At 38.8% G+C, this 25182-nt stretch overlaps 1 protein-coding gene across 8 annotated transcripts in view; it reads right to left on the bottom strand.

Annotated features, from left to right (window-relative positions):
- LOC119893869 (AP-3 complex subunit beta-2) overlaps positions 1-25182 on the bottom strand; it is a 53245-nt gene that overhangs the window by 25365 nt on the left and 2698 nt on the right. For 5 of the 8 annotated variants that reach the window (XM_038706245.1, XM_038706243.1, XM_038706247.1 and 2 more), the window contains exons 2-9: positions 10953-11028; positions 10322-10396; positions 9877-9972; positions 9550-9710; positions 8928-8994; positions 8384-8566; positions 6623-6820; positions 733-830 (exon numbers count right to left, since the gene is read on the bottom strand). In XM_038706245.1, coding sequence (XP_038562173.1) covers positions 733-830; positions 6623-6820; positions 8384-8566; positions 8928-8994; positions 9550-9710; positions 9877-9972; positions 10322-10396; positions 10953-11009 — 935 coding nt within the window. In that variant the 5' untranslated portion in view covers positions 11010-11028. Of the gene's footprint in view, positions 1-732; positions 831-6622; positions 6821-8383; positions 8567-8927; positions 8995-9549; positions 9711-9876; positions 9973-10321; positions 10397-10952; positions 11029-17918; positions 17975-25182 lie in introns of those variants that run through there. The other 3 variants (XM_038706239.1, XM_038706240.1, XM_038706241.1) reach the window with 1 other exon arrangement.

Raw genomic sequence — 25182 nt, 5'->3', positions numbered from 1 at the left:
AGCAATTAAAAAATGTTTTTCAAAAACTTCAGCAGTTTTCTAGTTAAACATCCAGGTGTTATTCTTCAAGGAAGTAAACCGATGTGGCTGTAATGAGAGCTGAGACACCACTAACTCCATGCGCATAATAAAGACTAATGAAACATATCATATAGTGCAATGGATTCCTGACAAATCCCCTGCAGGGAGATGCTGCTGTTTGGTCGCTGCTGAGTGATGATCCCATTTCTGCACACCCTGAGCCACAAAAGCACTTGCTCAATTAGAAGCTGGCAGTTTGCAGGACTTACAACCAAGAGGCCACCTATGTGTCATCATCACTCCTTATGGTTTATGCTTTAATGTTTACCTCAGCCTCACTGAGCTCCCTGTTTAATTTCACTTTCTGCTTCAGGGCTATAGAAATTTACCTTACTACCCTCACTTGTCATTTCTTTTGTCATACTGTTTTCCACTTTGCTGAGTTTCATGTTCATTATAGCTTTCTCTTATCACATTCAGCTGTGTAAATATTTATTTTATTTTGGCACTTCAGCTTGTTTTGTCCCATTTCAAGTGAGACTCAAATTCACATCTTATTATTTTCAAACTATTCTCAGCCACAGAAATGTTTTGAGATAGCTTATGCTGCTGTCTTGACTACACTGTGATTAATTTTGGATGCTGCCAAAATCTTTGGTATAGCATTTTCAATAGACAATTTATTTTAAAATTATGGACTGTACAGCTCACCTATGGCTCCTCAGAAGACGGACTAGGGCCTTGGCAATCACCCCAATCTCCGCTTTAGGGGCAAGATGGAAATACAGCTGAGCCACAGCCATCACCACCTGGAATGAGAAAACAGACAGAGAGGTCACCAGTGCAGTGAAAAAGTTGCAAATGTACTATATTGGCCCTCTGGGTATTGTGTTTAATGTTTTGTTGAAAACAGAAAATTCATTAGTTCCCAAAGCAACAGTGCATTACCAGTGCATCACTGCCTTACACTGCTGTATTTTTACAGCTCTCACAAAAAAGTGAGAAGATTAAAGTTAAGAGAAATTAAAGTCTGAGAAATAATCTGTCAAAGAGTCCTTCAAGAGGAAGGGTTGTGTTTTTAGTTCTTTTAAGCAATCAATAAGCATATTGCACAACATTTAAACCTGCATTAACTGATTTTAAATTGATTTTGCAGCACAAAATTATATAAACACAATAACGATTACCATATAAAGATATTGTGGTGAATGTGTTTGCAATGAAGCAACATCAGCATTTACTTGGAGTAGTGTTTCTGGCCACATGAAAAATGTAAATAATATATCCTTTTAGCTCTGCTTTTGGCCTCCACCAACTCCCGAGGGAAATATCTGGCACTTTAGCTGCTAAATGCTCCACTATGTTCGCCAGCTTGCTGCTAACTTTATCTATCGGCTGTTTGTTGCTGTATAGGTAGCAATAGTGGATTTATAAGAGCTTTTTCAGTGAAAACAGCTGCCTGCTGTGTCTGGAAACAAAACTGATGAGAGTGGAGAGATTAAAACAAAACAGTTAAGTTATGGGCCATAAAACCAAAGCAATAAGCCGACAGACAATGAAATGCTCTGCAGAGTCATGTGATCTCTATGGATTCATCACTATGAGCGACCCCCTTTCACATTACACAAAGGAATTGGATTCACTGTTGACACATTTTTATTAATAACTGATCTTTTTGGACATTTAGAGGAAGCAAGTTGAGAACACAACATTTTCCTATCATGGCCTTGTAAGGTGATATGGCGAACTTGTTATTAAAATGAAAATATTTCTCACATTTTACATGCTTTAAGCTGTATGTGTAGTTATAGATTTTAACTTCCAAGCACATGTAAGTGATACAGTGTTTCTACAGGTTTCACCTTGTCTTTTTAAGACTTTTTAAGACCACTATGAATGAATTTTTAAGACCTATATCACCACATCAAAAAAGAGAAACGTACAAATGAAATGCAGTCCCAAAAATTACTTGCAGAGTAAATAAATTCAAAATAGGGTTGGGTGATGTCAACAATGATACATCGGGATGGACGATTACACTGATAAGCTAAGTAATTAAAAAGCTGGCATGCGGTGTACCTGCTGCCGTGAAAAAGGATCACGGGTGGGTACTCATCCCCCAAGAAATTTTTTTTTTATGTTTTCCAATAAAGAAATTCCACATGATTTTGGAACATTATTATTATCACATCTATGAATAATATGCTGGAAAATCTAGAGCAGATTTTGAACTACAGCCCAAAAGCTAAACTTGCTAAAGAAGTCTACTGGGTTTGAATTATAACCATTAGATCTGGGAAAAACATTTGGTTAGTTTTGATGCTCTTGTCACGATCCTGTCCTCAGTGCTGTGTTTTTGGGTTTTGATTCTGAGGGTTTGGTTTTGTATCTGCATGTTAGTCCTGTCATCTGTTCCGTTTAGTTTTCTGTCAGTTTATTCATTTATCAGTTAGGTATCTGTTATACATAGTCTGTTGGCTTTTGGGTGGCAGTCCTGTCTGCCTGTGGTCTTGTATCCAGTCTTCGTGGTCTGTGTTGTTCTGTTATCTTGTCTGCTTTAGCCACCCTGTCTTATTAGTTAGAATCCCTTTTGCTGTGCTGTTTGTTAAGACTTAGTTTTTAGTTTGCTTGCTACCTTTAGTGTGCACTCTCTACCTGATGTGATTGTTTATCTGATTATTATCTGTCAACTGGTGTTTAGTGGTGTTTTCCTGATTTCAGTTCTGTTCCTGTCTCATGTATTAGTTTCTGTACCATCATGCTTGAATTCTGTCTGTTTGCTAGGTGTCTATTTATGTTCTCTGCCAGTTTCATTAATCTGATTTTGATCATTCTGCTTTAGTCTCTGTGTAGCCTTGTTTATTCTATTCATCCGCAGGTTTAAGTTTACTTAGTATCTGTCTTATCTTAGTTCCTAGTCTTGTGCCTTTGTTCATGTCTTTGTTTACTTCTTGTCTGTTTACTTCTGTGTTCTATTTATTCCCAGCTTCAGTCTGTTTTCCCTGTTGTTTGTAGTTATTGGTGATCTGTCTGCTTGTGTCTGTATTAGTTTGTCATTTACATTTGCTGGTCATATAATTAGAATATCATCAAAAAGTTGATTTATTTCAGTAATTCCATTCAAAAAGTGAAACTTGGATATTATATTCATTCATTACACACAGACCGACATATTTCAAATATTTATTTAATTTCATTGTGATGATTAAAACAGACAACTAAGGAAAATCCCAAATTCAGTATCTACGAAAATTAGAATATTACTGAAGACCAATAAAAAAAAAGGATTTTTAGAAATGTTGGCCAACTGAAAAGTATGAACATGAAAAGCATGAGCATAAGCAGCACTCAATACTTAGTTGGGGCTCCTTTTGCCTGAATTACTGCAGCAATGCGGCGTGGCATGGAGTCCATCAGTCTGTGGCACTGCTCAGGTGTTATGAGAGCCCAGGTTGCTCTGATAGTGGCCTTCAGCTCTTCTGCAGTGTTGGGTCTGGCGTATCGCATCTTCCTCTTCACAATACCCCACAGATTTTCTATAGGGTTAAGGTCAGGCAAGTTTGCTGGCCAATTAAGAACAGGGATACCACGGTCCTTAAACCAGGTACTGGTAGCTTTGGCACTGTGTGCAGGGAATGAATGAAATGAAATGAAATCTGCATCTCCATAAAGTTGGTAAGCAGCAGGAAGCATGAAGTGCTCTAAAACTTCCTGGTAGACGGCTGCGTTGACCTTGGACCTCAGAAAACATAGTGGACCAACACTAGCAGATGACATGGCACCCCAAACCATCACTGACTGTGGAAACTTTACACTGGACTTAAAGCAACGTCTATTCTGTGCCTCTCCTCTCTTCCTCCAGACTCTGGGACCTTGATTTCCAAAGGAAATGCAAAATTTCCTTTCATCAGAGAACATAACTTTGGACCACTCAGCAGCAGTCCAGTCCTTTTTGTCTTTAGCCCAGGCGAGACGCTTCTGACGCTGTGTCTTGTTCAAGAGTGGCTTGACACAAGGAATGCAACAGCTGAAACCCATGTCTTGCATACGTCTGTGTGTGGTGGTTCTTGAAGCACTGACTCCAGCTGCAGTCCACTCTTTGTGAATCTCCCCCACATTTTTGAATGGGTTTTGTTTCACAATCCTCTCCAGGGTGCGGTTATCCCTATTGCTTGTACACTTTTTTCTACCACATCTTTTCGTTCCCTTCGCCTCTCTATTAATGTGCTTGGACACAGAGCTCTGTGAACAGCCAGCCTCTTTAGCAATGACCTTTTGTGTCTTGCCCTCCTTGTGCAAGGTGTCAATGGTCGTCTTTTGGACAGCTGTCAAGTCAGCAGTCTTCCCCATGATTGTGTAGCCTACAGAACTAGACTGAGAGACCATTTAAAGGCCTTTGCAGGTGTTTTGAGTTAATTAGCTGATTAGAGTGTGGCACCAGGTGTCTTAAATATTGAACCTTTTCACAATATTCAAATTTTCTGAGATACTGATTTTGGGGTTTTCATTAGTTGTCAGGAAGGAATGAACACTTGAAATATATCAGTCTGTGCAGAATGAATGTATACATTTTACAAGTTTCACTTTTTGAATGGAATTACTGAAATAAATCAACTTTTTGATCATATTCTAATTATATGACCAGCACCTGTATATTTCTCTGATATGTTTAGTGTTCAGTAACCTGTGTTAGGTCTGTTCCCCCTCAGTAATCTGCCTGCCTGCCAGCTGTCTCTCTGCCTGCCTGTCTAGTCAGTCCTGATACCTGTCACCTGTGTTGCTCCCGCCCTGCTCGTTAGTCCCTGTGTATAAATGTTTGGTGTTTCTGTTCATAGTCACTGTAGCGTGTATAGGTTCTGTTGTGTCTTCTGCCTGTTCTTCTGCTGTTTAAGTCTGTTGGATTTTGGATGCCTCCACTGCCTGTAAGCCTGAGGTCCTGCTTTTGTTGAAATCCCTGAACTGCATCTCTGCTCCAGTGTCTTGCGTTTGGGCTCTCTCCTGTTTGCACTTCATCTCAGACTCGTGACAGCTCTCCACAATAATTTTACATTCGTGGTGCAGCACCAAGCAGTTTGAGCCTCACCACCTTATAATGGCAGGCAAACACTGTTAATATGACCTCAGAATTATTACACATAGGTCTGTTAATGTTTGCCTTTTGTGTCTTAATTTACTGCTTTATACATTTGTAGAAATTAACATAAATAGGCAACATGAGATCTACCTCCCTTCTGTACAATTACAAGCATTTCATTTGTACATTAAAATCCAAAAGTATAATCTCCTCATTAGCTTAAAAGAACTAGTTTGCATCCCTAATTTGCTTTAACGCTACTAACAACAGCTCTTCTGTGGTCAACACCGTCCTTTCTTTTTCATTTAATTTAACTATCAAGATGTACAGGACAGAGCTGTAACCTGACAACTTAATGCTTATCTTTTCCTCGCTCTCCCACACATTCGCTCGTCCCTTGAAGAATGAGGAGAGGGAGATAGCTATGTGACTGTTACCGTAGCTTACTGAAAATCATTAATGATCATATGAAATTTTACAGTAGGCTTCAAATACGTTGCTAGCAAGTGTTTCTGTTTCTTTCAGTCAAGAGTCACTAAGGTTTTTCCGTCTGTGGTATAACCCGAAAGAGACTTGCGGCGATAACACGACTGCATTTTGGTCTTTGTAGTCGTAATACAGCAAATTATATTTGGACTAGTGAAAGAAAGAACTGCAACACCACGGGAGGAAAAAACATTGAGCGCTGCGGGAGCCTTTCATTGAGCAACAGAGGTAGCGTTACATACGACGTTGGAAAATTAAGATCTGTTTAAAATTATTTAAGACCTAGAACACAAACTTAAGCAAATTTAAGACTTTTTAAGGCCTTAAATTTTGATTTTGAAATTTAAGACTTTTTAAGACCCCGCGGAAACCCTGTGATATTTTCACCACAGGGATTCACTAGAGAACAGTGGGTAAAATAAGAGCTTCAAACAGGCCCACAATAATTTATTCAAAGACATCAAGGCAAAGGGAAGACAGATATTCATTATTTAAAACGGTGCTAAACAATGAGCTGCATAAAGCGCAATTACAATGCTCACTGATTGGCTGCTTTACTACATGTAAGATAAGGAAGCACATTTGTTGCCTTAGGGATGGAGTTAATCTTAAACCGCCTTGATGTAACCAGCTTGACTACAGCAGTACAAAGGCAGAATAATGTGTGACGGGGGAATTTCACAACATCTTACATGGAACAAAACAGGCCTTCCAAGGTGACCACAGCAGCACTAATGTAGTGTGATGCTTTATTAATTTCCTTCGGGAAATTATCACTTGTCCCCGTTTCAGAGTGAGAGGTCAGCTCTGATTGTGTGTCCCTAATTGTGTGTTTCGCTCAAGGACACTTTAGCTGGACGGCAGCTTGTTAACATGAGGAAAACTTGTGCATTTGAAGGCCCTGACTGCTCACAACATCAACCTGCTGCTCAATGTAGAATAATGTCAGAGAGAAAATAATTATGGTCTCTACCATGGCAAGTGACTCAAAGTGAGAGTTAGTGAGCAGTGTCTGATATAAGGTGTGTGCAGTGGTCTCACAGCTGCGTTGCGGCTCTGCAGGAGCGGCTTGGTGTTCCTCAACAGCAGCCGGTGGTCTGGATCCATCACATACGGCTTCCTCTTGGCCATGGCTGGAGCCTCTGACTTCTTTTCTTTCTCCTCCTCGTCCTCGTCGTCATCTTCTTCTGAGCCATAGAAGGTCTTGTCCCCACCACCTCCCTCCTCCAGAAGGGACTCCTGCAGAGACAGTGGGGATGTAATAGCGTGTTGGGAAACAAACAGAAAGACAGAAATCTCACTTGCATGGAAATCAGTTATTGGCTGCTTAAGTCTCAAGAAGTCACCAGATGGTCATTTGCTCTTGAATATATTTGTTAAAAAGTGGCAACTCTGTATGAGAAGCATCATTAAACCTCCCCACATTAGACAAACATGGAGCGCAGAAAACTGGTTGTACCAATTTGTCACCACATGCATGGGGAATTACCACAATAACAATGTTCAACACGGCATGAAAATTGCTCAATTTGTTGCTGGTCACTAACAATAAAATAAGTTGACAGGTGGGTCTAAAAAACTGATAATGGCAGAAAAAAAATCACCAAGTTGGCAGTGGTGAAAGAGAAAAATAATGATAGGATAGTTTCAATTTGTACCTCTGCACAGTCACAATGACAGAACTGGAAGAATATAATTAATCCACCAAAATAAAAGTTATTATTGCACCAATACACTTTTGTTGCACAGTAATCTCCCAAAATCCTGTTAGTATGCTAATTAGTTATTGTTGACAACACAACAAGTAAACTTACTTCTGAGTTTTGTTAGTTTACATGGACTCTAATAATAAATAAATAAGTAATATACACATACAATTATACAATATACAGTTACAGTACATAGTATTTTATGTGAACAAATTCCTATAAAGTGCATTTACTGATTAGTCAATTGACATATTGATCGACAATTGATCATCTATTAACCAGGCGTGTGAGGAGATCTCGTGCCACGATATTTCTCTTCAAGGTGAAAAGACGTCTTACCAAAATTAGCATAGATGATGCGCTCACTACATTTAAATCGTTTGTAGGGCAGCATTTTGGGTTCCCGGTGGAAAAAAACAGCAACAGAGTGACAGTAACAATATGTAAGAAACATTTCAGAATACACCTGTATTGTTTTGCATTCTGTGACTTTAAGTTGAATAAAAGACAATTTTTCCAGTCATATAATACGCCATTGAAGATTTCTTTAAAGTGTTAAAATATTGGCTCGTCTTGTTCATGTGAACCCAGTAACGTGTACCGTCTTGTCTCATGAGCAAAGTATATTGTAACATCCCTACTATTAACTTAAGTCAATTATCAGGGAAAAATCCAATAACAAACACTTGATTTGCTGCTTTTCTGTGTTTTATTTCACTGTAAAATTACTTATTTTAGTTTTTTGGGGCTGTTGGTCAGACAAAAGAAGTTATATAAAGACATGGCATTGGGCTCTAAGAAGTTGTGATGAGCATGTTCACCATTTTCTGTCATTAAAGACTTAATTACTTATCAATAAATCAAAAAGAACTAAATAATGCAACAGAGTAATCGTTAATGAAAAATACTGTTAGTTGTTGTCCTAGTTGCTAGTTTAACTTATTAAACTAGTGATCTAAGAAGGCTACCATGAGTCACCATGGAATAAATAAATAAAGCTGATCAACTAGTGAGCCAGTGAGCATTGGTTACACTTTTATAAACTTTTAAAATTTTGGGGACTGTAGTGATTCTGTATGTGTTTCTAACTCACATTGATGTTTGGGTTAAGGAACTGGGTCCTGGCGTAGCGGGTCAGCATGTTGATGATGACGACCTGCCCCCACTCCTCCACGTCAATCAGAAGGTTACACAACTTCCTGTAGTTTTTGTGGATCAGGTCAATGCGCTCCGGACACACCTCCTCAAAAGCCATGACAACGCTTCCTGCCACCAGCTGCAGCACATTTTTAATCATAGAACAGGTGTTGATGATGTTAATAATTAATGTTGTTAAAAAACCTTGTGCAGGAGAGTGCACTCTGAGATTGCATCTTAGGTTGAACAGGAAACCTATAACGGTGAAAGCCTATTTCTGTTTTTGGTATATTTCCATTAGAAAATCCAACAGTTTGTGCAAAAACTGCATTGTGAAGAGGGAGACTGGTTAAACAAATAATAAGCCTTGAAACAAGTGAAGCATTGAATCCAAACTGGTGCTCTGCACAGAAGCTGGTCCTGATTATTTATCAAACTTGTATTTGCATTTTTCAAAAATCTGGTGGAAAAAATACTGGATCAGTAGCGTAAAAACCCACCGTGGTTTTATCAGCGAGGAGTTTCTCTATGACTTCAATCAGCTGGTCCTTCTGTTCTGGATCCAAACTGAAAGAATAAATCATTCAATCGCATGAAATAAGAAATGTTGACAGTTAGCAATCATTTGTTCTTAAAAAATCACACTCTTGAGTATAAAACAAATGGATTTTACTGTCAGAGCAGTAATGGAATTCTGGAGGATGTACCTTTTACTGCCATAAAGGGCTTTAATTTCACAATGGCAGTGAGTCATGGCAACATTTGATCTTAGCCTAGTGGCTCTCAAACTGGGTCTCAGAACTCTCTATTGGGCTGTAAAGTGAATAAGAAATTCTCAAAAACAGATTTCTGACTGACAAATGTATTATTTATGCTCTTTTAAATCACTGTTCAAGCCTCTGTTCAACCAGTAACATCTATAACTAGTAGGCACCTTCCACTAAGCACTTATAAGGTCCTCCTAATAAGTTGTTACACAAAGTTGTTGATATTATCTAAAAAAAGAAATGATCATATCATGTCAGAGTTGACAATGTTGTCTTTACAGCCAACTCGGGGAATCACGAATAGTGACAGTTTTGTAATTGGGCCTTCGGTACTGAAAAAGTCTTGGTAGGTCACCTGTAGAGTTTAGGAATTGCGTGAGCAGCTGTCTTCCTGACGTATGGAGACATATCAGAAGCAGCTTCTTTGATGGCCAACATCATTATGGGTACAATGATCGTGACTCGGATGCTGGAGAGGACTCGCAGAGCGCTGGCTCGGATCAGCTGGTTCGGATCCTGCAAAAGTACCGAGCAAAGCCTGTTGGCATGCTAACATTTGCTAATAGCATTAAACACTTCATACAGCTCAGGTTGATGGGAATGTTCTGCAGGTATTTGGTCATAAACCAAGGTATTGGACAAATTAACATTTTGGTCTGATGATGGTGCTAAACTGGTATACCTTCAACCCTCGCTGAAACGTGGATATGGAGAGCAGAGCGAGATCTTGCTGCTCCTCGGCATAACGCACCAAGTATACATACACCAGCTTCTTCACCTGTAGGGAGGAGCAGTAAGAGGGACACAGGCCAATGAAAAAATGGGTTTAATCCAAATTATGTAGATTAGTTCAATTATTTTCAGAGATAAATCTGAAGTGAAGAGATGGAGCAAACTGATAAGAATCTTAAAAAGAGGAGTGGAAAATGGCAATTTTGTTCAGGTGAGATAAAGCCAAACCCCAAGGGGCTTTTAAAAATGTGATAAGATCATGTACAAATTAGAAGCAAGCTAAATAAAGAAACGACTTAATAGTGAAAGAAAAAAAATTTACCACATAAAACTACACAAGCTGAAGAAATGGAGCAAATAATAATAAGGAAAGCAACACTGGGTTCAGTACGAACCTCAATGTTTTTACAGGCCACGTTCTTCACCACAGCAGGGAAGAGATCTGATGCATTTTTACCTCGGGCGATCATCTGCAGAGAAAACACACAGCTGAAAGCAAAACAATCTGCAATGTGAATTTCACAGGTGCAACTTTTTTAAAGTTTTATTCCAGTTCCTTCTCGTACTTTCCCTCCCTTTCATTTTCCCTCCTCGTAATGAATGAAAAGCTGGGTGTGGAGCTTCAGAAAAAAGAATCTGACACAAATTATTAATATTTAACAGCTGACTGCGCAGTTTGTATCTCTTACCACTATAGCTGTGTCATCTAAAACTGCCTTTTTCTTGCAGCTGAAGGATATTAAATCTCTTAGTTTCAGGATCTTAACTACACTTAACTATGTGATCTGCATCTCTCATAGCAGCATTGTTATACGGAGATCTTTATCAACAAAATTATGACATCAAGTTGAGTACAGAGGACAAGTTTTGGGTCTTTACGGTTGTCCGACTGAAATTTAAATGCATTTTGTGATGTACATATTAGACGTTTTTTCTCAAACCTTTCCATGCCTTTGTCCTTTCCCTCAACATGCAGCGGTACCTGCCAATCAGTGAATGCCCTAAGTAAACATTATTTATACTCACAGCCACAATCCGCTTCATTGCCTCCAGCTTCAGGGAGTCTTTGTTGCTGTCCAGCATCTCCTTCAAGTCATCATGTCTGAGAGAGAAAAACATTGCAACTTAGCTCACAGCTTGGTTTTTTATTTTTTATTTTTTTTACAATATAGCAAAACTCTTATTACTAAAGGCCTCAAACAAGAAATACAGATCTGTTTTACAATTTCCATTCAATGCTCAAAATGTTTCAAAGTCTGTAAGTCTGACCCAGAAATTATTCTCTTTGAAGTGGGAAATCAAACTTGCAAAATATGGAAACCTTTGAAACTGTAGCTCATAAAAGCAGGGTAATTGGAAAGTGGCATAATCCCTAAAACATGTTGATGTCTCAGAGAGAGTATTTTTGCTGAAGATGTGACCCAGTGCAACTGTAAGCCTTTGGGTCTATTAGTATCATACAAGCTCGCTTCTTTATTATTTAGGTAACTCGATAACCAAACATTAGGCTATGAGAAAAAAGATTTTAGTGCTGACACGATTAGTCCATAGACAGAAAATGAATCAGCAAATATTTTGATAATTCATTAACTGTAAATTATTTATCAAGCACAAATCCCAAAGAGTGCAACTTTATTTCTTTTTTTATACAATTTCTGACATTCAATCGATTAATTGTCAGATTTGAGAAGTAACTCCATTACTGATTACCTGCTTGTGGTAATGTACTACATATATATAAGCATATTGTATCTTATCTGTATCTTATCTACAGTTCCCACTTTAAATCACACAATTTTACATATAAATAGATCATTTATTCAGAGTTCAAAGTTCTTGTCTAGCCGCTAATGTTTAAAAAACAGTTTTGGCTTCCTTTTTGTCCTTTGAGCTAAATGCGAACATCACATGCTAACATGCTCACAATGACAATGTTAACCACTTTTCTCTTTATACATCCATGTATTAACCCCCTGATGTTTAACAGGTATAATATTTAGCCATTGTCGCCATCTTAATTTAGCATTTTGACCTGCTGTTGGAGCTAGATGAGAAATTAGGGGATCACTAAAGTTATTAGGATTCATGCTCTGGGCATCATGCATAGTGCTCAACAGCGACCACCAACTTTTCGAACGGCTACGGTTCTGGAAGTGAATTTCCTATTCATTCACCCCACTGACCTGATCCTTGTCAGAGATGATGGGAATTCACCTCACACATGAAAAGAAGGGTCCTTTGAGTGGATCTAAGATGACATCTCCACCCTACAGCAATATAAACAACTCTGACAGTTTCTACAAAACCTGCCAGGCGGAACCTGCAAACAGCACTGGTGAGTGCAGACGGGATCCAAGGCTGAAATGCTAATCAATAAAATTTTCAAACTGCCTAAATATCTGTTCTGCTGCTCCCTATTATCAAGTAACAAAATGCAATAATTACTTCACCTTCTTCCAATTCATGAAAGCAATAGTGGTACATTTCATATTTTTAGTTAGTTTGTTGCTTTAAAGTAACATATATAACTGCTGATTAGGACATAAAATGGTACTTGTACACCCATAAACATTTAATCAAAAATCAACCCTTAATCTATATCGACTGCACGCAGACTACATATATAAATCATGCTTCTAAGATAACGTCCATCATTACTGCCCCAAACATATAATATCATGTAATGTGCATCATTTACACTGATATAATGCTTGGAATTTGATGAGGTGAAAATATATGTTGTATCTAAAAAACCATGTGGTATGACAACATTTATGTCCAATTGTTATAAACAACACCACCAACTCACTAGTTCACAACTGCTGTAGTTTCCATGTGCAGCCTATGTGTTGGTGTCAGTTTGCCAGCTTATATTCATAAACAAAAACTTTAAAGTAAAAACTACCAAACAGTAAGTGTCCACTAACTGAAAGAGTCAGAGATTAAATTTGTAATTTAGAGGTCTGGGAATTAAGGGTGGGGTTTGGGTTTGGGAGATTAAATAACTGCGGAGGCGTACATTTCCCACAACTAGTTACCAAGGCAACAAAGGATGCAATAAAATAAAAGTTAAGTGATTGCCTGCCTTCCTGCAGTGTCTTTGTTGCATCTCAGTTTTGCATCAATTTTCCACGAGAGACTGAAGGTCTGTGGTGCTGAGCTGTGGAAACACAGTGAACTACTCCTGGGATTATGAGCTGCTATGAAAAGAGGACCGTGGCTCTGTTTCATGCTCCACACACTGGTATTTAAGAGGAGTTACCTGGTGGATACAATGCAATTCAGTCACTGGGTGGTCTTATATAAATGTAGTATATGCAGCGGAAGAGTTTCCTTGAATTACGGTCTCTGCTTGGTCCACGCATGGCAACCTCAGTATTCACTGCTTTGCTCGGGGGCCCGAATGCTGATATGTTGTCAGGGTGTCTGAATATTTGATTAATTGTGGTTGCCTTTTTTGTTTTTGTTTTATATGACTGGAAGACTGAAGACTGAATTTCCCTACGGGGTTGAATAAACTTGTTTGAATTGAGAAGAGGTTTTGTTTTTTTGTCCTGTTTGTTAATTTTGTTCATTAGCAGGATATCTCTAAAACTACAAAAATAATTTCAGTAGTGGAAAGTTCAGGCCAAAGAAAAATAGATTTTTTTCGGTGTGGATAGAGTCACCAGGTGCCTAATTGCCTAATTGTGTTGCATGTTATGGTTTTGTTTTGTAAGTCATCCTTTCTGGCGTTTTCCGACAGATTTGATTGTCTGCCCCAACCTGATTAGTTTCACCTGTGGCCAGCCTTTCCTAGGGTTTTGTTCTCTTTGTTTTCTTGGATATTGCCTGTTTTTGGATTTTGCCTGCTCCTGGTTGGTTTTCTCTGGTTTTGACCTTTGCCTGCCTCATCATCCCCGTAAGCCCGTTGTTAACAATTCTCTTCTTGCACAGCTGTGTGACAGCATATTGGGATGATCCTGAAAAAAGTTTCACTGGTGTTTTAATGTACATCATAGCTATATATAAATGGACATATGTTAATAATCACATGTCTTAACTTCTTTAAAATGTGGCAGAATTCATCTTTGTATAAAGTCCTAATTTACTGATTTGAGGTATCCTTACACAAACTTCTGAAATGTGTATTTTAAAGCTGATGCAGATTTTTAAAAATCTAAAGATTTTCTATAAGTAAGTAATAACAAATTTAAAAGATTGTGCAGCTCTTACATGTTCTGAGTACTGCTCTTTATACTTTACTGAAATGTAAAGACTACTTAAACTAGTTTGACTGATGTGCTATTTACATCGTCATTCTACATATTACAGAAGTTTTACATCATTTACATCATTCCTCTGTATGAGTGGGAGGTTGTTGGGGTATACTGTACATTTCATCCGTTTTGGTCATGTGAGAGCAGTGAATGGAGGCCTTACAGTCTTTGAGGAGGAGGCTACTGCAGAACACAATAGATTTGTGCGTGCGTGTGTGTGTGTGCGTGCGCGCAAGTGTGTTTCTGTGTGCGATGAAAGACTTTCATCTCCATCAAGCATGAAAGTGTTAAACATTTCATCACATGAATAATATAGTTAACTCTGTCACACACTTCAAACCCTAAATTCATCAAAGAGTGTCAAATTAAAACCTGACAGTATCTATAAAATTCTGTTTGTGACGGATTATTTTTGGAACCCGAGCAGTGAACTGACGCTGGTTTCTTGGTAACAAATATGGCTGTGTCCAGAAACAAATTAAAAAACAAACTGAAAAAATGCTAAGATAACTTCCCCAAAGCACTGAAAGCCCAGACATGAGGATGAGTAACACTCATGCTGATTTCTAGCAAAAACGAAGGTCCCACTGGTTCATTTCTTCCTGTGAAATTGTGATGATGGGTCGCGGCCCCTGGGCATGACTCCAGATATGTGAACATTTTTATCAACTCACAGCCTGAGACCTCAAGCTGATGTCAACTTCTGAATCTGAAGGGTTTTTTTCTTTTTCAGTGACTATACATAAAGACAAAATATTAAAAGAAAAGCCCAAAAACACATTTTAAAAAATCAGCAAGTGGTGATAGGTATTAAATTTCTATGCCAGATTTGTTAATTGGATATATGTGTGTGTTTCTTATTCCTGTTAATAACTGCTCATATGTAGATGCCATATAGATGCAATGCAGTTATGGAATTATATCAAAACAAGAGTCAACAGTCATGCTTAAAACTAACATCAGTATGCTAATATGCTCACAATGACAATGCTGACATGCAGATGTTATGGCATTTATACTGTTTTTTCATCTTAGTTTAAATCAGCTAACTTTTGCTAATTTGGGCTGGGAATGTCTCTAGTTTAACAGATAATTAAATCAAACTATTGGACAAATTCAAATATTTAACTGATGTTGTTCATCAGTTAAATATCCTTCATCCTAACCGAGAGACATCCTACTCACCGAGAGACCTACAGCCACGCAATCATGGCTAAAAAATTTCAGTAAATCATCATTAAGCAAGGGCATCACATTTTGTCCTCTGAGCTTCTTTCAAGACTCACAATTTTGCGCTGATATTCAGAAATCACACGTGAAAGAATCTGACTGTAAAAGAGGCAAATTTTCTGTTGAGAACAGCCTCATTGAACCACACTGCTGCAACATGATGTTGCTCTGACCTTATTCTTAGTATCTCACTCTCACTCTCTGTCCTTACATGTAAGACAGCTGAAAGCAAAGAGATCACATCATTTCTCTGGAGGTTATCGCATTCTAGGAAACAGAAAGTCACTCACTAAATTATGATTACAGGCCAAAACTGACAGGTAAATTGGAGAATTTACCGGACTCTATCAATGTTTTAACTGCCAAAATGTGATGGTTCGAGTTAAAGGATGGCTTTAGAGTAAAGAAACTTTCCAAAGAAAGACTTAATTTGTTATACAGCTTGTGTCTATTTACCACCTTGATTAGGCTCGCTAATTAATAAAGTGATAAGGATTCATGTGGCTTATTTGATGACAAACGGGCTTTTTGTAGATATAATGAAAACTGGACCTGAAAACATTGATTACATTTGCTGTGACGCTGGCCAAACAATAAATCTGTCAAAGTGGAATTATAAGCTATATGCAACCACAGAGTGCAAGTTTCACGTGTATTGTAAGTAAAGTGTTACGGTTAGTAGTACTGGTGGCACATATGGTTTCTTAAAAACAGATCAGTGACGTTACAGTTGAAGGAAAAGGTGTAGAGCACATGACATAGTGGAGTCAGTGGAATAAAATATCCAATGACAATGAAAAGGTTAGATCTACAAGTTATGAAAATACCAGGAGACAAAATACTCCCAAGCAGTTTCAGGAAAGAAAAACCCCAGATGGTTCACAGTCTGCCTGCTCAACCATGATGTATTTTAACAAACTATAAATGCCACAGTTGAATTATTTTAAGAAATAAATTCAGCTTGAGCACCTGCAGGGTTTATACCTCTCTGCTCATGCCCAAAGGGCCCACGGTAATTCTACACCAACAGTGGTTCTCTCATTTCTCTGGATTTTGTCCCATCCTGCCGAACAACAGCTGAATTTACAAACAGCTCTGAATTATTTAACCCGCTGTGGTACAACAGAGTACACCAGCGGTCAGGTTACTTGGCACCAAAGCCAAGAGATCAGCAGGACACTCCAGCTGGAAAGTCTCCATGGAAGTAGGCCTGTTGTTCAATGATACAACTTCAGATGCAATGTCATTCTGTTCCCCAAGAACAGAGCTCTGCATGACTGTAATAACATCAAAAGGAGTAGAGGAAAGTGTATTGGCATGAATCAGAGTGGAAAGTGAAAGACTGAAAGAGTTACAGCTTGCATTTCTAAGCAGCTGGTGGGGCTGTTTACATAGACTGGCTCTTTAAGCAGATGCTTTTAAAGTTTCTTGGGTTTATTTTTCTTTGTGACAGACATATGCCGGCTTAAACCAACCAGGACTGTACTTCAGTAAAGCCGTCATCCTGTCAAACTGAAATAATCTGGTTTATCAGTTTGACCCAATAAAATCAGAAAGTTTAATTATATCTCTCTTTAAGCAAATCTATTTCTGAAGAGTTCCACTTTTGATGATGATGAATGATGATCTTGAAGGTATGCAGTCTAATTTCTTAAACCAGCTCCTAAGGCCTTTGTATAATACCATCGGTCTGATTCATAAACATTGTGCAAATACATGTCATTATGGTAAACTGGTACCTATCCTCCGTCCCTTCAGGGCATTATGAGGTATATTGCCAGTGGTTCCCCCCTTTTCTGACTTGTGAAGCAATGTCTCTAAAGCCCATTTTACATCTTGCATCTATGAGTGGCGAGCAGTTCAAATGAAGAACAATGTTCCAAAATGTTATCTCTACACTAGCGTTGAAACAATTAGTCGGTTAAACAATTAGTCAGATGGACATGGTCAATTTTCAAACAATAATGCCAAACATTTCCTGGTTCCAGGTTCTCCAATGAGAGAACTTTCTGTTTCATATTATTGTAAATTGACTGTTGGTTGGAGATACGAAATTTTCAGTATCTTCTAACGTTTTTTAGACCAAACAAATAGTCGATTAATCTAGTAAATAATCGGCAGATTACTCTATGAAAATTAGTTAGTTGCAACCCTAAAGTATATACACTGTCTATACTAAAGTCTATATACTCTATACACCTGGCTACACTTTTTATCTGTGCACTCTGAGGTTTAAACTCTCGGCCCCCAACCCTTTTGGCTTGTGTCCCTTTGAAGAAAAGCAAGGTCTAATATTTTTCTTATTTTCCGTTTTGTTATTTATTATTTATCTTGCAACATGTTACTGACCTCCAGGCTAGGAACCACTAATTTGCGTTGGTTCAACATTTTGAGCTTGTCATGCAGTTGCACTCATTGTAATCTGCCCTGGAAAGGAACATCATTAAAAATAACTGTAACGTGAAAGGGTTGAACAGGTTTGGCTTCTCCTGTATTATCCTACCGCAAAGGTTGTGTTTGGAAACTGCCACCACCACCTTCCTCCAGTGGTGCTCGTTCCTCATGGTCTCTGCCACCACCTCCACCTCCAGTACCTCCAGATCGGAGGTGACGAAGCTCATCAGGCTGCAGAGCATTGTACCAGGTCTGCTGCCCGTTGTCAGGGGTCAGCACAGGGCTCTTGTCCTCCTCCTGCCCCTGGACCTGACTCTGCACCGTCTTCACGATGTTCACCGCGTTCACCGGCAGCTGCAGCAGCTTTTGCATGGTGGTCATGTTTGAAACTCGAGGTTGGAGAGCAACCTGTGGAATCCCGGGAAGATAAAGTGGAAGGACTGCAGTTTTCTGAAGCCACTCCTCCGTGTTAATCGGTTGAACGAGTCTATGAAATTCTCCAGATCCTCCTCAGACAGTTTTCACACAGCAAAGACACGCTTCAGTTAGATTCTGTACTCCTTCCCTCCGAGGTTAAGTACATCCAATGTGGACATTTATTGCACGAATGATGCAACAAAGCTCTTCAGAAATGCTCTGGTGCCTCCCCCTCCACGGTGGCAAGGTTGCTATACTTTGCTGCCTGAGTGCTGTAATCCAAATCCAACAGAGCCCCAGTGTGCTATAGGGTTTTGGGTTTTTTTTGTCTTCTGTTACTGCTGAGTCTGTACGCATCCAGTGAAGCAGCAGACATCAGCTGCTCAGTAAATGGATGCTCAGCAGAGAGGGGCGTGGAGTTTTATTTGCTGTAAAGCCTCTCCTCTCGCGACTCCTCCCGCTGCTCATGTGGTTCCTGCTGCTGCTGCTGCACCAACCTCTCTACTGCCTCTCTCTCTCTACTCTCTCTCTCTCTCTCTCTCTCTCTCTCTGTATACAATATGTCCATCTGAGCTCTCTAACAATGACACAGCCTCCCCCATCTTTTGCAACGTTATCACTCCCCCTCTTCATGCTTGTCATCTTTGCTCCACCTCTTCACGTTAACAGCTAGAAATCTTGCTTCCCTCGTTCATATTAACTCTATCACAGCTTTCTTTAGCTGCCTTCATCTGAACTAACTGCCAACAAACCTTTTCCGATACCTGACAGATGCTTTTAAATATTTCTTACTTGTCTCATTATGTTTAAAAAATCTCCCTGTCTTATTCATTTTTAATATTTTGAGGTGCCTTTTTTTTCTCTTCTTAGATGACTCAGCTTTCTTGGCAGTGTCGTGATGAGGACAACTCTCTCTCACTCTCACTCTCGCTCTCTCTCTCTCTCTCCCACTCATTTCTTTTTGGCTCGAACGAAAATAACTGCCTTCAAGTGCAATTCACATATGCACATCCTGTGATCTCTAACAGCTCAGTAAAGATTTGTTGAAAGTTGCTAAAGACTAATAAGATTTTTAACCTGTGATGTTATAAAGACATACACCCCGGGGCTGCAGCTTTTACAGTGAATTACACTGACAGTGACTATCCTGGCACAGACTGTTTTCTAATGTAATGTTGGATGTAAAACTGATAAAATTTATTTCTGCAATTGTTTAGTAAGTAGTTTTGGTGGTTTAACAAACTGGAGTCTTTGATCTCTTTTTTTTCTAGTCTAAATAATCTCCATCTAATAGCAAAAAACTAAAAACCAGCATAGTCATTATTTAAAACATCCTAAGAAGATCCAATTCTGTAAATCTCTTATCATTCTGACTACAGAAGACTAAAGCTGCCAACTATTATCTAAAAGCATTTTTAAGATTTTCTCCTCCACTTCTCTTCAAAACTTTTATGTCTGCTTTTGGGTGCAGTGCGGCAGTCTCATATTCTCTAAATGAAGGAGTCTTACTGTGACAGTATCTCAAAAAGAATATATGAAAGCTTTCATAAATTAATAAATAATACTCTGTATGTAATGCAAGTCCTGAAGCTGGATAATTCATCATCATCCGCTACTGGGACCATGTTCAAAATAAGACTTTTAGCTTTATTGTGTTGTCTTTGATGTTTTTTTTTAAAAATACTGATGCATGTGTTTTTTGGGTGGAAAAACACTTATTTGCTTTCATGCCAAGAGCTATATGAGAAGACTGTTACCACTTTCATGTCTGTATGCTAAGTGAAAGGCTACATCCTTCAGCTTAGCATAAAAACTAGCCTGGCTCTAAAGGAAATAAAATCTGCCTACCAACAGCTGTTCACTCTTTAATACGTTTTATCTCGTTTGTTTAATCCGTACATAAGCTTAAGTGTAAAATCGACAAATTGTGGTTTTACAAGGGGTTACGTGCTGAACTTCTTCTAGGCCGGGTGCAATGACTTGTCTCCACTTGGTGCCTGGCAACCTGACAGTGTGAAACAAAAGTTTGACATTTTGGTAAATACAATTCTTTTAGCTTGTCCTGAGTTAGATGAGAAGATCAATACCATTTTAATATCTGTACAGTAAGGCTACAGCCAATATCTTGTTAGCTTAGCATTAAGAGCAGAAATGGGGGGAAGCATCTAGCCTGGCTCTGTTGTTTGTCATATTTTACACTTTGGCTTTAGTAAGAATTAAACAAACAATATTAAATGTGTTAATTAATGAGCTTTAAGATGGTGGGCCTGTTTTATAACCTTTGGACAGGTCAGGCTAGCTAATTTGGGCTTAGTTAAATACCATCTAACTTAAGAAGGTGCAAATGTCAATTTCACAAAATGTTGAACTATTCCTTTAAGAAAGGGTACTTTTTCACTTTTTGAGGAGCAAAGATACTCCAAAAATACATAGATGTTCTTGGCATGGTAAATTATGTATCTGACAGAAATTTTTTCATTTTCACAAAAGAGCAAGCGTCTAAACCAGCTTTAAAAAAAACAGATCCCACAGCCAAAAAGACCAACCATACAAAAGGATTGTTACGTGAACAGACAACAAACAGCCTGTAATCTCCAAGAAATAACTGCTGACATCGATCAACAACCTTATTAAACTTAATAGTAACAATAGTAATTTCACGCTGAATGGCAGTAAATACCTTTTACAAGAGAGGAACACGTGTTTATTGCTCAGAGTAATAACACAGAGAGATTGGTTTGACTTGGTCTGAGGACTGAAGCAACATTTTACATCTGCCGTGTTTCCAAGGAGACAAAAATGAAGGTCGAGTCAGCGATTTCACTGTCATGTTGACAAACTGGTTAATCTGCCTTCACTGAGCAGACACAGACTTCTGCAAACAGAGATCTACATAACAACGCCCAGCCTGCACTTGAATTAATTAATGAAGGCAGAACTTTACCAAAAGTAGTTCCAAGCTAAATGACAAACGTTTAGCGAACAGCCTTCAGTGGCATCTTTTAAATCACTTCTCAAAACTTATCTTTAAAAAAAAAAGAAAGTTTATCTAGTAATCTATTAATTAATTATACTATTATAGTACACATTTTTATTTCTAACATGTCTAATCTGTTTTATTATTAATGTTATTGTTTTTATTTTATGTTTTCATTGGGTATTTTTATTCTATGTTTATCTCTGTATTATTTTAATTATTTCCACATCCACAAATGACATCTACCATCCATAAACAACGAGCTCCCTCTGCTGGTAAATTATGGTGAAGCAGCAGTATTTATTAGTGAAGCTTGTTCAAGTGATGCTGGCACATTTACTCTTCTGTTTCAGCGAGGCAACACTGGGGCAATAAACAGTGCCCTTACACATGTTTCCAAACTGAGATAAATGCACAATAAAACAGGTGAGATGACCGCAGGCAAAAATACACAAACCTCTAAAAGGACAAAAGTTTGTTTCAAGTTCCCAGAAACTAAAGTTTCCAAATCATATATCCACAACTTAATAAATAAATATGGTATAGTAATATAATAACAAAATAAGCCTCTACTCACACAAAACCATTACCAAAATGGGAAAAAAGTTTATGCAGCGAACACTTTTAAAGACTTTATCTAGAAGGATATTATTGTAATATCAAAGTGATAAATGTCAAGAACAGATTATCTCTCTCTATTTTCAAATGAAGCTGAGATGCACTGTATGTCCACAGAGGGTGACACATCTAAAGACATGCAGAATAACTCACAGTACATGGGCACTGATGAGTCATATGAATGCAGTTAGCAGTGTTAGTCAGCATAGCTATCCAACAGAAACATTTAACAACAACGGATGATAACCAGCGAGAGTACAAGAAGCAAGAATTAAACTGCAAATCCTGACTGCTGCTTTCACTTATTTTGCTTGATTACACCTCTTCTCAGGACTGTGTATGTTCACATTACATTTTTGTCCTACATATAGTTTCCCATTCAATTTTATTGAAGCCTGTACAATGGACAAATTCAAGCATTCCCTTATTCAGCACTTCCGGACTCGGGGGACAGCGTTCCCCTTTGATTAACTTTGACTGAGCAGATGTGCAAAGCTGACCAATAGAAACACTGATGCAGTGTGTTCGGAAACTGTACCGTTGTTCTCACACGCTGTTTATTGTTTGTAATCACTCAATATCAATATGTATTTATTACTCACATCAGGAACATGACATGACATGACATCCTTTTTTTACTCCAACCAGGGGTGCACATAGAAACCCAAAGAAATCATGCAAGGAGAGAAGAAACACGGAAATGTGTCTTTAGAGAAATAAGACATCCTTTCCTCTGAAGCATCACATTAAGTGCCAACCATTTCTGATGATGAGCTGATCACAGCTGGATCAGGTGTCAGTTGGCTCACAGCTGTAGAGGCGTCACAGTTAAGCTGATGATACACACAGCAACTTTTAGAGCAATCGTGCAGGGCAACGTTGCCGTCAATGGTAATGAGTAAAGATTACTATCGTAATCCCCTTCCCTCACCACTCCACCCGCCCCGTACCGCCGCTATCTGCTCAAAACAAAGTCGGACTTGCCACTAGCAAGATTGCCCAGCAACATTGCTCAAAAAGTTGCCCCGTGTATCATCAGCTTTAAAACTGCAGAGCAGCATGTTTTCTCTCTGCTTGTACAAGTCGTGACAAGAACAAATCAAAACACAAAAAGAGTCCAGTGTACCAAATAATTTTTTCAGAGGGCCTTTTCAGGTAAGACATGTTGACATGTTACAGAAGAAAAAGCATAATAATAGTGAACAAGCGCAAAAGCTGCTACAGTAAAGGTCCAACTTGGAGTTGGTGGCCAGACGTTAACCCTCAGCCCAATTAGTCTCTCAGATGTTATCCTTAATGACATCGTATGGCAATAAAAAGAACCAATATACATTTTTTATTCATTTAGCTGACTCTTTTATCCAAAGCGACTTACAATTGCTAATTATGTCAGAGGTTGCACGCCTCTGGAGCAACTAGGGGTTAAGTGTCTTGCTCAGGGACACATTTGTGTTTCACAGTGGATTGGAACCCGGGTCTCTCACACCAAAGGCAGGCGTCTTATCCACTGCGCCATAACCAAAAATCAACTGTATTTGCAGTAAGACTGATTTATCCTTTATTTTTTCCAAGATGCTACCCACACTTTACAACGTCAGCAAAACCAAGGAGCGGATTGTTGATATTTGGAATAAGGTTTTAGATTGATAGTTTTAGGTTCCTGGGAATCACAGAGAACCTATTATTGCCATCTCACATCTTCACGCTGGGAAAGAAAACTCTACCTGAAGTACAATGTGTTTTATTGGCTTTTCTTTATCAGAAAGTTGCTGTATTAATATAGAGTCCCTACAGTCCCGGCACTGTCATTTGGTCAGACTGAGAACAATCATCCTGTGCAAAAATGTTCCTGGGATAACAAATTGTTCCCGTGCAGGATGCCTGACTGACAAGTTGTCCTCCAAAATGAGAAATTTGTCGATGCATGTTGCAGTTAGGAGGATAGTAGCACTAGAACGATAAATTGGCCTGGTCAGTATAACAACCAATATCGGCAGATATATCATATTGGTATATATGTCAGCCAATAAGTAATAAGAAATTTCAGTATAGAAATTCCAAACTGGGCTTGAGATAATTTCCATTACATAGTTCCAGTTAACACGGAAAAGTTAATTTTTCAACCATAAAATAAAATGTGATCTGTGTCAAATCAGATCATTTTATTTTGTTCAAACCTTGTGTATATGCTATTTGGGACCAGAAATAAGTTCTGTATAAATATTGGGAATGTTGTCACTTTCGCCCCTAAAACGTCTTAGGCAGGAAGCCACTTTTAGGGTTCAATATCTTCAGACACAACTCCCGGAGCCATGGGAAATTGCTGGTTTTGGGGACCCACTCAGTCCTGTAAAGCAGTGGTTCTCAAAGTGGGGTTCGGAGACCCCCTGGGGTCCTTGAGGAGGTTCAAGGAGCTCCCCAGCAAAAAGCGGATTAGTTTATTTTCACTATTATTCCATCCATTAGTAACACAATGACAGAATGTATGAAAATATCGGTCACAGATTTCATATACTTTCAGTAATTAAACATCTGTTTTCATACTTTAGGGGTGGTGATGGTGCAGTGGATAAGACGCATGCCTTTGGTGTAAGAGACCCAGGTTCAACTCCCCACTGTGACACATCCATCAATGTTTCCCTGAGCAAGACACTTGACCTCTCCAGAGGCATTTGACCTCTGACATATATAGCAATTATAAGGAAGTATTTAAATGTAAATACTTCCAGCTAAAAATACAGTATTTTGACCAAGTATGACAGGCCAAGGTTACTATTTGTTGCCTTTGTAAGATGCCACAATGGTGATGTGGTCTAGTTCTTAGGACCATGAAAATGTGCGTGTGATAAGAAGTCTGTATGTGGCAACTTTGGGTGTAAAATAATTCTTTCCATGTCTTGATGTTTAAATTGAACAAGATATGGAGCTTATTTTGCCCAATCGACTAACATTTTGAGTGCAGGTCTTGTAACAGAGTAGTTATACAGTGTGGTATTAGTACCCTAACTCAAAGTAAAGGATCTGAATATTTCCTACACCGCTGTGTATCTGACATGCTGAGCCGCTGCCGCTCTGCGCGCTGTCCAGCAGGGGTGGTGCTGAAAAGCCGGAGCTGAGGCCTGGCATCCCCCCCCCCAAGACAGGCCTCTCACACCTCACCTCACAAACATTTAAATGCTCGCTGCCAATATAAAAACCTCACTGCTTTTAACACCGACCAGTGAGTGCACATATAAAACAGGTTAACGCCGGCACTGGTCCGCCATCTAAGCGACCAAATCACGGTGAGAGATTCACGACCAGAAAAACAAACCAGACACCGCTTTCAATCACGGACAAATATAGCAAATAAAGTTAAGTC

This window comes from Micropterus salmoides, unplaced genomic scaffold, assembly GCF_014851395.1.
Source record: "Micropterus salmoides isolate LMB-PRFRI ecotype aquatic unplaced genomic scaffold, ASM1485139v1 Ms_hic_scaffold_8, whole genome shotgun sequence".
NCBI lineage: Eukaryota > Metazoa > Chordata > Actinopteri > Centrarchiformes > Centrarchidae > Micropterus > Micropterus salmoides.
This window is presented reverse-complemented; position numbering and strand designations above follow the sequence as displayed.